The 13,182-nt window shown below is 42.9% G+C and overlaps 1 protein-coding gene across 1 annotated transcript in view; it reads left to right on the plus strand.

Annotated features, from left to right (window-relative positions):
• Positions 1–13,182, plus strand: part of LOC122549486 (regulator of G protein signaling 22-like) — a 100,591-nt gene that overhangs the window by 33,804 nt on the left and 53,605 nt on the right. The window contains exons 6-8 of the mRNA XM_087985870.1: positions 3,197–3,326; positions 9,136–9,261; positions 10,153–10,254. Of these exons, the coding sequence (XP_087841996.1) occupies positions 3,197–3,326; positions 9,136–9,261; positions 10,153–10,254 (358 nt within the window). The remainder of the gene's footprint in view (positions 1–3,196; positions 3,327–9,135; positions 9,262–10,152; positions 10,255–13,182) is intronic.

A 13,182-nucleotide genomic window follows, 5' to 3' on the forward strand; every position in this document is an offset into this window, starting at 1 on the left:
ACATGGGGCTTCCTCTAATATGTTTTACTTGTATTTTATTGCAACTCTTAAGAAAATAGACACTACCTATATGCAAAAATATTTAAAATATATTGGATAATATATATATATCTCACTCTCAAACATCCTCCAGCCCTTTATAGCTTATAGTTATCTATTTCATTGGCATCATTTGCTAAAACACCTTCTCTGTATAGTATACCTATTACCCTGTTATTGGTACAATATCATAAGCTAGTGTATGTTGCTTTCTACTTAAAATACATGAATGAATGAATCATTATTGCATGATACACTGTTTATATACTGCTGTTTAGAAAAAGAGAGGTGATCTCCTGAAAATAGACTGAACTCTTAAAGAACTTGACAAGGTACAATACAAGGAAGGTGCTTTCCCTTTGTACCGAAATAAGATCTATACCACAGTATCAGAATTAGGGTTCAACCATTTAGGAATGAGAAGAGGAGAAATATCTTTACTCAAATCTTTGAAACCATACATCTTTGGTATTCTTAAGCACAGTATAGAAATTTAGAAAATAGAGGCAGGAATAAGCTATTCATCCCTTCAAGTCTGCTCCACCATTCATTGCAATCATGGTTGATCATCCAACTCAGTGGTTTCTTCTCACTTTCCTCCCAGTTCCTTTGATTCCTCTTGCCCCAAGTGCTGTATCCAACTCTCTTTTGAAATCATACAATGGTTTGATCTTGTTTGCTTTCTGTGGTAGCAAATTCTATCGGCTTATCACTCCCTGAGTGAAGAAATTTCTTCACATCTCAGTTCTAAATGGTCTATCCCATATCTTTACACTTTAACTCTGGCTCTGGTCTCCCCCATCATTGGGAATACCCTTCCTGCATCTACTCTATCTGGTCCTGTTTACATTTTATAGGTTTCTATGAGATCCCCTCATTCTTTTGAACTCAAGTGAAATTAATCCTAACTGATACAAACTCTCCTTATATATCAGTCCTACCATCCCAGATATTAGATGATGGAAATGTGTTGCTGGAAAAGCGCAGCAGGTCAGGCAGCATCTAGGGAACAGGAGAATCGACGTTTCGGGCAGTAGCCCTTCTTCAGGAATGAGGAAAGTTGGTCCAGCAGGCTAAGATAAAAGATAGGGAGGAGGGACTTGGGGGAGGGGCGTCAGAAATGTGATAGGTGGAAAGAGGTCAAGGTGAGGGTGATAGGTCAGACTGGGGTGGGGGCGGAGAGGTCGGGAAGAAGATTGCAGGTTAGGAAGGCGGTGCTGAATTTGATGGATTTGACTGAGACAGGCTGGGGGGAGGGGAAATGAGGAAACTGGTGAAATCCGAGTTCATCCCTTGTGGTTGGAGGGTTCCTAGCCGGAAGATGAGGCGTTCTTCCTCCAACCGTCGTTTCGCTGTGGTCTGACGATGGAGGAGTCCAAAGACCTGCATATCCTTGGTGGAGTGGGAGGGGGAATTGAAATGTTGAGCTACAGGGTGGTTGGGTTGGTTGGTCCGGGTGTCCCAGAGGTGTTCCCTGAAACGCTCCGCAAGTAGGCGGCCCGTCTCCCCAATATAGAGGAGGCCACATCGGGTGCAAAGGATGCAATAGATGATATGTGTGGAGGTACAGGTGAATCTGTGGCGGATATGGAAGTTTCCTTTGGGGCCTTGGAGGGAGGTGAGGGGGGAGGTGTGGGCGCAAGTCTTGCACCTCCTGCGGTTGCAGGGGAAGGTGCCGGGAGTGGAGGTTGGGTTGGTGGGGGGTGTGGATCTGACGAGGGAGTCACGGAGGGAGTGGTCTTTACGGAATGCTGATAGGGGAGGGGAGGGAAATATATCCTTGGTGGTGGGGTCCGTTTGGAGGTGGCGGAAATGGCGGCGGATGATGCGCTGTACATGGAGGTTAGTGGGGTGGTAGGTGAGGACCAGTGGGGTTCTGTCCTGGTGGCGGTTGGAGGGGCGGGGTTCAAGCGCCCTTGAACCCCGCCCCTCCAACCGCCATCCTCCGCCCTTGAAGGCACAATATGAGGCGTTCTTCCTCCAGGTGTCGGGTAGTAACGGTTTGGCGCTGGCGGAGGCCCAGGATCTGCATATCCTTGATGAAGTGGGAGGGGGAGCTGAAGTGTTCAGCCACGGAGTGGTGGGGTTGGTGGGTGCAGGTGTCCCAGAGATGTTCTCTGAAACGATCCGCAAAAAGGCATCCTGTCTCCCCGATGTACAAGAGACCACACTGAGTTTCTGATGGATGTGGAAGGATCCCTTGGGGCCTTGGACGGAGGTAAGGGGTGTGGTGTGGGCGCAGGTTTTTTACTTCCTGCAGTGGCAGGGAAAGGTGCCAGGTGTGAATGTGGATGTGAACGAGGGAGTCGCAGAGGGAATGGTTTCTCTGGACAACTAATAAGGATAGGGAGGGAAATATATCTTTGCTGGTGGGGTCTGTTTGGTGGTGGCAGAAGTGACGAAGGATGATACAATGTATGTAGAGGTTGGTGGGGTGGAAGGTGAGGACCGGGGGGGTTCTGTCCTTGTTGCATTGGTAGGATTGGGGTTCAAGGGCAGTGGTGTGTGAAGTGGAGGAGATGCCCTGGAAGGCATTGTCAACCACGTGGAAAGGGAAGTTACAATCATGGACGAAGGAGGCCATCTGGGACTTCCTGAGTGGAATTGGTCATCCTGGGAACCGATTTTCTGATGGATGTGAAGGATCTTCTTGAATGGTGAAGTAGGCTTAAATACTGGACTCCTTTTCTATTACTTCTTTTTGCATTATGTTGTCCCAATGAATCAAGTTTGTATGCTCATAATCCTAGATGTAACAACTACTGCAGACTTTCCTAAAGTGCAGGTTGGATCCCATGTGGGTTCACAAGCTGAAATTCTGGGGTCTAAACCTCTGAGTAAACAATGGGGACTGTGAAACTGTGACCAAGTTATATCAGCTGCACACCTGTTCTATTCGGTGTACACCTCTTGCTCCCGTTCACTTCTCAAATCCCCATGGTCTCTCAGCTCTCATTGAGGAGAGTGTAGGGTCACAAAACTTTCAAACTGTAAAGTAGGATGACAGAGGGAAGTAGTTTGGGAAGCATTGGTCTTCTGGTTAAGGATTCTGTCAGCATTAAAGGTATCTTTAAAATATCTTTAGGATTTATAACTGATTTATAGACAACTTATTTTCTGTCTTTCTATTAAGTTGTCATTAATTCCCTTCCCACAGAGAACTTCCACCTCCAAGCGACACAATTCAATCACAAGTCTCAAAAGAAAAATTTGATGAAAAATTTATGGAAAATTTGGAAAACCTAGAGTTACGTAAAACGAAGGACCTCCGCAATTTAGAGACATTAGTAAGTATTCAGCTAAAACCTTAAAACCAACAGGAAATAATTGGGAAATCCTTACAAGGTAAGAGCTATTTTACATTCAACTACTCACTTCTCCAGAGGGAAAATAAAACCTATATTCAGCAAATAACAGTGAAGATGTCTTATTCTCAGATTGCAGCTGACAGCTAGTGATTTGGTGTTGCTCTTTTGCAAATAGTAGTTGTCATGTCAAACCATTGATTGTGATGAAAAATTTGTGACTAGGACAAAAGTTTGTTGCACTAGCAATTTGAATGCCAATGATAATACTAAACCTGTGGCTGATTTTTATCTTATTATTGTCTTTAGGGATTAACTGTTTTCTTTTTACTTAAATCATGTTTAAGGTCAACCCGACTTGATTGGTGAGCTGTCCTTTCAATGTGTGGCCAGTGCTCTACCCCACGAAGACTTAAATACACATTAAATTGGGGCACATGCCAGTTTTAAGACTGTCGTGAAGCCTTCAGGTGCAAATGAGTGGCACATACATCTGTTTATTCATAAAGCACCTGGATTTACTGAATCTCGAGAGGCCTAAACAGCAGTCTTTAAAGGGGTTCCAGCAGACTGCTCAGACAACAGAATAGAAAACACAATGCCTCTAAACATTGTCAAAAATTACACAACACCAGGTTATAGTCCAACAGGTTTGTTTTGGAGCACTGCTCCTTCATTAGGTAGCTGTGGAGCAGGATCATGAGACACAATTTATAGCAAAAGGTGTCATGCAACTGATACAATAAATTAAACAAACCTAGATTGCTGTTAAGTCTTTCATCTTTTAGAATGCGTTGTAGGTTTTGGTTCATTAATATGTAAATCCTAGAACTACTTTCAAGTCACATTCTCGAGGTAACTTAAGGTTTTGTTAAAAAAGGTGACATCTCAACTCAAACATTGAGGTTAGAGTCCATCTGTATCCCAATCTTGAGTCAGACTGGTTCTATTTCCAAAGTAGGAATTTATAAAATGTTACATGGATTGACTGAATGAATACTTTTCTTCAGTATTTACTCAGGAACAGGGCATTGTCGTCGATGTGAATACTGAGTCACAAATAAGTAGAATGGATGGCTTTGAGGTATGTAGAGAAGAGGTGTTGGAAATCCTGGAAAAGGTGAAAATAGATAAGTCCCCTGGGCCTGATGGCATTTATCCTAGGATTCTCTGGGAAGCAAGGGAGGAGATTGCAGAGCCATTGGCCTTGATTTTTATGTCCTCTTTGTCTACAGGAGTAGTGCCAGAAGACTGGAGGATAGCAAATGTGGTTCCCTTGTTCAAAAAGGGGAGTAGGGATAACCCTAGTAACTATAGGCCGGTGAGTCTCACTTCTGTTGTGGGCAAAGTCTTAGAGAGAATTGTAAGGGATAGGATTTATGCACATCTGGATAGGAATAATGTGATCAAGGATAGTCAGCATGGTTTTGTGAAGGGCAGGTCGTGCCTCACAAACCTTATTGAATTCTTTGAAAAGGTGACGAAGGAGGTTGATGAGGGGAAAGCGGTAGATGTGGTATATATGGATTTTAGTAAGGCATTTGATAAGGTTCCCCATGGTAGGCTACTGCAGAAAATACGGAGATATGGCATTGAGGGTGAGTTGGAGGTTTGGATTAGGAATTGGCTGGATGGAAGAAGACAGAGGGTAGTAGTTGATGGCAAAGTTTCTTCATGGAGTGCCGTCACTAGTGGTGTTCCGCAAGGATCTGTTTTGGGACCATTGCTGTTTGTCATTTTTATAAATGACCTGGAAGAGGGGTTAGAAGGTTGGGTGAGCAAGTTTGCGGATGATACGAAAGTCGGAGGAGTTGTTGACAGTGAGGAAGGATGTGGCAGGTTACAGCAGGATATAGAGAAGCTGCAGAGCTGGGCAGAAAGGTGGCAAATGGAATTCAATGTAGCTAAATGTGAGGTGATTCACTTTGGGAAGAATAACAAAAAGATGGGGTACTGGGCTAATGGTCGGATACTTGGTAGTGTGGATGAGCAGAGGGATCTTGGTGTCCATGTACACAGATCTCTGAAAGTTGCCACCCAGGTAAATAGTGCGGTGAGGAAGGCATATGGCGTACTGGCTTTTATTGGTAGAGGAATTGAGTTCCGGAGTCCTGAGGTCATGATGCAGTTGTATAAAACTCTGGTGCGGCCGCATCTGGAATATTGTGTGCAGTTTTGGTCGCCATACTATAGGAAGGATGTGGAGGCACTGGAACGGGTGCAGAGGAGGTTTACCAGGATGTTGCCTGGTATGGAAGGAAGATCGTATGAGGATAGACTGAGACACTTGGGACTGTTTTCATTAGAGAAAAGAAGGTTTAGGGGTGACTTGATTGAGGTGTACAAGATGATTAGGGGGTTAGATAGGGTTGACAGTGTGAACCTTTTCCCGCGTATGGAGTCGGGTATTACAAGGGGGCATAGCTTTAAATTAAGGGGGGGGTAGATATAGGACTGAAGTTAGGGGTAGGTTCTTCACTCAGCGAGTCGTAAGTTCATGGAATGCCCTGCCAGCAGCAGTGGTGGACTCTCCCTCTTTATGGGCATTTAAGCGGGCATTGGATAGGTATATGGAGGATAGTGGGTTAGTATAGGTTAGGTGGGCTTGGATCGGCGCAACATCGAGGGCCAAAGGGCCTGTACTGCGCTGTATTCTTCTATGTTCTATGTTCTATGACTGCCTAAAACGACTGCCTGCAGATTATGTCCTTTTTGGACATAATAGAATATATCTGCAATTACAATTATGCATATGCAAATTCACCTCATAGACTTATATTTGTGTGTGCGTGCATGCATGTGAGGGAGGGAGAGAGAGAGAGAAAGTGAGAGAGAAAGTGAGTGTGAGTCCATTTGTTTGTATATGTGCACCTCTCAGGGGATGTATGTGTGTCTGAGAGAGAAGGAGCATATGAGAAAGGGTCTGCATGAGTGTGTGAGCGTGTGTGCATGTATGTGTATGTGTGTGAGTGTGTCTTAGATTGTATAGTATAGGGGGTCAACTGTAGTTTGACATGAACCCCAGGTCCTGGTTGAGGCCATCCTCATGGGTACCAAACTTGGATTTCAGCCTCTGCTCGGCCACTCTGTGTTGTTGTGTATCCCGAAGTCTTCCTTGGAGGATGGTCACCTGAAGATCCAAGGCCGAATGTCCCTGACCACCAGTGTACCATGTACATGTTCCCATGTGTAATGGTCATATTCATGTCGACACTCTGACACATCTTGCAGTGGTTGACCTGGCAGGGTTGTGTGGTCAGAATCAAAACGTGTGGTGCTGGAAAAGCACAACTGGTGAGGCAGCATCTGAGAAGCAGAAGAGTCGACATTGTGGTCGATGTTGTCCTGAAGGCTGGGCAGTTTGCTGCAGACAATGGTCTGTTTAAGGTTTGGCGGTTGTTTAAAGGCGAGAAGTGGAGGTGTACGGAAGGTCTTGGCGAGGTGCTCATCCTCATCGATAATGTGTTGCAGGCTGCAAAGAACATGGCATAGTTTCTCCGCTTCTGGGGACACCACCACCATGTATGCGGCAGGTACTCGTGATTCGACCAACATTGTCTATCTCATACGCTGCAGGTGAAGATTTAAGACCCCTCAAGAGAGGCCTCTTGATTTGAGATCTGTCAAAAGAATCAACGAATATGGTCTGTTCAAAAAGCAAGGGTCATTAGTTTATTGAATTAAGGTACCTTAATGCAATTCTATCCAGCAACACAGAGGTTAAGGCTTCTGTGTTCCGTGGTGAAGTTGCGCAATTACATTTGAAAATGACACATTATTTACATGTTTTTAAAGAAATAGTACAGCCTTAATTACAAGAAAAACCAATCACACATAATAAGGTGACATGATTTACAGCAAGTTAATCCAACGGTATTTCCTGAGAAAGGGTTCTTAATTACAAGAGAAGTCCAATCAACTGTAATATGATTGAAGACAGGCTAATCCAATGGTATTCTTTGGAAAAGATATCTTATTTACGTAAATTGTCATGCCATGTATCAGTTCAAGGTTAGTTCGAATGGTCAATTAATGTGTCAGTATTCATTTTATGAAAACTCTATTGTCCTCTTTGAATTTCAGCTTAATTCTGCAAATGAGCAGTACAGGTTCACAGGCCATTTATTAGTATTCTTTTAAATTGAGAAACCATTTTGTGGTAAATAAAAATCTACATATACTTGTTGCCTAAATTCAAATTTTAGATCCTCACAGGCAAGGATGCCCCAAGGCATGGTACATTGTCGAGACTAAGCAGACGCTACGACACCACACAACAATCGCCAGGCAGACATGTTCCCATCCAGTCAGAGAACACTTCAGCGCTCAGGGACATTCGGTCTCGGATCTTCGGGTGACCATCCTCCAAGACAGACTTCAGGATACGTAACCATGCAGAGTGGCCAAGCAGAGGTTGATAGCTAAATTTGGTACCCATGAGGATGGTCTCAACTGGGACCTTGGGTTCATGTCAATGTACAGACACAATCTGCAGGCAGTCAATTCATGTAACATTTTATAAAGTCCTACTTTGAAAATAGAATCTGTCTGATTCAAGATTGGGATATAGACAGACTCTAACCTCACAAGTTTAATGCATTGTCTGAGCTGAGATGCCACCTTTTTTTTTAATAAAACTTTAAGTTATCTCGAGAATGTGACTTGAAAGAACGCCTAGGATTTATATAGTAATGAATCAAAATCTGCAATTGATTCTAAAAGATGAAAGATTTAACAGCAATCTAGGTTTGTCCGATATATTGTATCAGTTGCATCATGACACTGTGATCTTTTGCTATAAATTCTCTGTCTTATGATCCTGCTCACAGCTACCTGATGAAGGAGCAGTGCTCCGAATGCTAGTATTTCCAAATAAACCTTTTGGACTATAACCTGACATTGTGTGATTTTTAACTTTGTCCACCCCACTCCAACACTGGTACCTCCACATCTAAATATTGTGGACTTGGAGGAGTGCAAATGCTCCCAACTATTTCTAACCACACTCTCACTCACCATTCAATTGATTCACTCACCTTGTGGCATTTAACATACCATAGATCTTCATACAAAATATTAGTGAATCTTGACAAAAAAATTAATTTTCTGGGCTTGAAATCTGACTGGATTGCACTCATTCGCCAGCTGTTGAGGGAAGGCAAAGGAATCAAGGGAGTTTAAGTCATCTGAGTGGATGCTGTGGCACGTAAGACCCAATCGTGCTCCTCACCCTTGTGGAATCTGCTCCATCAACAATAATAAAGCTGAAGCTGCACAGGCAATGGAAGGATTTAATTTAAAGAATAAGTGGCTGTTGGCTGAATTAAGACTTATGTTGATTAAGGTGATGCAAGTTTGAATGTACTGAAGCTTATGAATGGCAGAATTCTGGAGGCATTCAAGGCGAGAATGGAGTTGTGAAGTTTGTGATAGCTAAGGTATAGATGTGCATTTCAGCAGCACAGGAGAGGTGATATACAATCAAGGATGAGTGATGATGTGTCCAGTCATGGAGGTAGTAAAAGAGCATGAAATTTGAAATTTGGCTTAGGATTCGATTGGTCTTAATCTAAGGGAACTGCATGAGATACAGACGGCACTGCATGCAGAGATCTATGGTAAGGAATAGAATTTTAGATTGGTGTTAACCATTACAGTTCCAGCCCTGTTGACGTAATGTTGAAGGAAACAATTCCTGCTTCAGCACTTGGTAAAGCTGGGTGTCAGTGTACAGTGAATGTATACGTACAGATGCCAAATTATAGAATCTTGATGGTGTATGTTTCTTTAGACGCAGGTCAAAAAATACCATGACGTTCCATGTGATACTAAGTTAGATGACCTGCTGCAGGCCCTGCACAATGAAAGCAGAACTGGACACTACTTCACACGTTTTTGTGAAAAAACAGGGAATACAGTAAGTGAGATAAACCTCAGATTATTGGACACTTGGGTAATTTATTCTTCGATTTTAACTCATCCTGGGAACAGAGCTAATATCTTACTTTCATTACTCATTGAAAATCAATGTAAACACCACTTTCAAATTGGCAGATTAGAATCATTGATTGATGCAGCAAAGATGAAGTCCATTTGATCATCATGCCCATGCTAATTCTATGGAAGAGCTGCTCCTTGCACTTTCCTCACAATCCTATATATTTTCACTTCTAGAATCTGTCCAATTCCTTTTTGAATCTGCTTCCATCATCTTTTTAGCAGAGAATTCCAAATTGCAATCACTCACTTCTTTTTATCTATCTTCTTTTCCTATTTTCTACATATTTTCCTTCTTTTTTCCTGGGATGTGGGTGTCATTGGCAATGGTGAGTATTTGTTGTCCATGCTTAATTACCTTTGAATGACTTGTTAGATCATTTACAGAGTGCAGTAAATAGTTAAGTGCATTGCTGTGGGTCTGGAGTTACATCTAGGTCAAGTATGGATGACAGATTTCTTTCCCTAAAAGATATCAGTGAACCAGACTTTTTAATTGACAATTGATAGTAATTTCATGGTTACCATTACAGAGACTAGCTTTTAATTTCAGATTTTATTGAATTCAAATTTCATCATCTGCCATTGTGGAATTTGAGCCCATTTATCCAGAACCTTAGTGTGAGGCTGTGGAGGGCGGGTCCAGTGATATTAACACTGCATGATTGTTCCCGACAATATCTGTGTCCTCTGGCTAATGATGCTCCTGCCACGTTGTGTTCTTCTTTCAGAATCAAATAGCCATTCAGAATTGCTAGAAACAAGTCATTGCCATGTAGAATATTAACTAACATTCCTTCCTATCTTGCAGTTATGGAGGAATAGTGTGAGCCTGTGGTTTGACCTGAAAGAGTATCAGCGACTGTTTTATGCGGAAATCTTTCAACCTTTTAAACTCAAGAGACAAGCTCAGGCAAGCCAAGAAATTCTTGCTGTTTTGATGATCATCATACCTTGGTGGTGTATAGAATATGCCAGAATTGTAAATAGAAGGATAAGGGGACCAACAGTATTATAATAGACAGCATGATTGTAACCCCAAAAAGGGAAGGGTTCTTGATGCATGAAATATTAAAATTTGTAAACTTCCAAAAGTGGACTCAAACCCTGTTCAAGCCAATCACTTCTGAACTTCACTGAATTGAGGGGGGGGATTGTGTCTGACCAATTTATTCCTTATTTAAATATTTTAATGAGACTGTTTGCTTCAGATTTTATTTTGCTTTCTTCTTTAATGTTAGCTGGCTACCCAACTACAAGGGAGACAAGAACATAGAACACAGAATCTGACAGTGTGAAACAGGCCCTTCAGCCCAACGAGTCCACACCGACCCTCCAAAGAGGAACCCACCCAGATCGATTCCCCTACATTTACCCCTGACTAATGCGCCTAATCTACACATTCTTGAACACTATGGACAATTTAGCATATCCAATTCATCTAACTTGCACATCTTTGGACTGTGGGAGGAAACCCACGCAGACATGGGGAGAATGTGCAAACTCCACGCAAAAGTCAGCATGGAAAAGATAAATGCCTTTTTCCATATCTGCTTTATGCTGGGAATGGTTAGTCCTTGCCTTTCAAGCTAGCCTGTTTCATTTCACACAAATAACCTCTCCCTACAATCAGGTACCCTTCCCAAATTTTTATCTGTGCTCCTGAACAGTCCCTTTAAGATTGCCATGAGCTAAGTAAAGGCACATCTTAAAGCGACCAGTGCTGATGTGTGGCCTGGTAGGTACTGCACAACAATTCTCAATTCCACAGTTATGCCCCATGCAGCTGAAAGGGAATGTCACTCCCTAAATCTTCAATCCTCACTGTAGATTCAGTCTGTATGTTGATATTACGACCATCAAAATGCTTGTCTATTATTTATGAATCAAAGTGATTATTCACAACACAAAACAGCCCCCACACATGCAAATACATGGTCCATGATGTTAGCTACTGCAAAGGCCATAAGAAGTGCACTAATGGCACCATGCCAAGATATGCCTGCATATGCATGTAGCCTCCCCTCGTGCAAGGATGCGAGGGCTAGAGAGGCTGGGGCTGACCACGGTACCTTCCCCTTCTTGGCTCTGTCTGCAGAATGGGCTTCTTTAATAACTGCTGTTCTTCAGTGATCACCCTGCCATCACTCCTGGCTACCCAGCTATCTCCAGCCTCCATGCTGCCTTTGGAGGGGCCCTTTCTGGAGCTAGGAGGCCATAGCTGAGAGCTGCACCTGCTACTCACCTGCCAGGGGTTACACATGCTCTTCACTACACCCCTGCCTCCCTAAAATCATTGTTGTTGAAGAAGGAGTGATCCAGAAGTATGTTGAAACATGATTATCATTTTCCAGTTAGAGACTGCACTGTGTATCCTCCAGTTACGTTGTTGCTGTGTGTTTAACAGCCTGATATCCATATGTTAAGTTAGGCAGCAGAAGATTTTCAGGGATTTTAGAGTTATATACTCATAGAGATGTACAGCACGGATACAGACCCTTCGATCTAACCCGTCCATGCCGACCAGATATCCCAACCCAATCTAGTTCCACCTGCCAGCATCGGCCCATATCCCTCCAAATCCTTCCTATTCATATAACCATCCAGATGCCTTTTAAATGTTGCAATTGTACCAACCTCTACCACTTCCTCTGACAGCCCATTCCACACACGCACCACCGTCTGCATGAAAACGTTGCCCCCTAGGTCTCTTCTATGTCTTTCCCCTCTCACTCTAAACCTATGCCGTCTAGTTCTGGACTCCCCAACCCCAGGGAAAAAACCTTGTCTATCTATCCTATCTATGCCCCTCATGGTTTTATAAACCTCTATAAAGTCACCCCTCAGCCTCTGATGCTCTAGGGAAAACAGCCGTAGCCTATTCAACCTCTCCCTTTAGCTCAAATTCTCCAACCCTGGCAACATTCTTGTAAATCTTTTCTGAACCCTTTCAAGTTTCATAACATCTTTCCGATAGGAAGGAAACCAGAATTGCACATAAATTTCCCAAAATGCAGCACCTCACATTTATGTAAATTAAACTCTATCTGCCACTCCTCAGCCCATTAGCTCATCTGCTCAGGATCCTGTTGGAATCCAAGGTAACCTTCTTCACTGTCCACTACATCTCCAATTTTGATGTCATCTGCAAACCTACTAACTATACCTCTTAAGCTCACATCCAAATCATTTATATAAATGACGAAAAGTAGTGGACCCAGCACCGATCCTTGTGGCACTCTACTGGTCACAGGTCTCCAATCTGAAAAACAACCCTCCACCACGAGCCTCTATCTTCTACCTTTGAGCCAGTTCTGTATCCTGTTTTACAAGGGTCTGATTGTAAAATGAAGATTTAGCACAAAACAAGCTTGCATCTTTCCCTGTCTAGAAATCAACTCCCTATGGGGAAGAACCCAACTCTTCATTTTTTCATTAACCTGTTCAGAGTTGTCATGACACACTTCTGAAGCAAGTGGGACTTCAACCTAGGCATTTTGGCACACAGGTAGGGGCTCTACCACTGTACTAAATGTGCGTTAAGAACCCAACTAGTTTCTTTATATCCAAAGTGCTTTTACAGACAACAAAATAGCTTTTCCCACCATCAAACCCCCCATTGTACCTTCCACCTATTATCCACCACCATTAAATCATTCATGTTTTCCAATTAATCAAAGTATGCAAAGACCCAGCTTTTACATATTTTCCTAACTAACCTGTTCAGAGATGTAATTAATGCCTCTAAAGCAGGTGGAATTTGAGCCCAGCGTTCCTGGCTCAGGGGTAGAGATACTACCATTAGATCACAAGATCCTATTTTAAGAAAACAGTTTTTTTC

This window comes from Chiloscyllium plagiosum, unplaced genomic scaffold, assembly GCF_037043375.1.
Source record: "Chiloscyllium plagiosum isolate Xiang-an unplaced genomic scaffold, Cpla_swu_hap1 HiC_scaffold_4, whole genome shotgun sequence".
In the NCBI taxonomy this organism is placed as follows: domain Eukaryota; kingdom Metazoa; phylum Chordata; class Chondrichthyes; order Orectolobiformes; family Hemiscylliidae; genus Chiloscyllium; species Chiloscyllium plagiosum.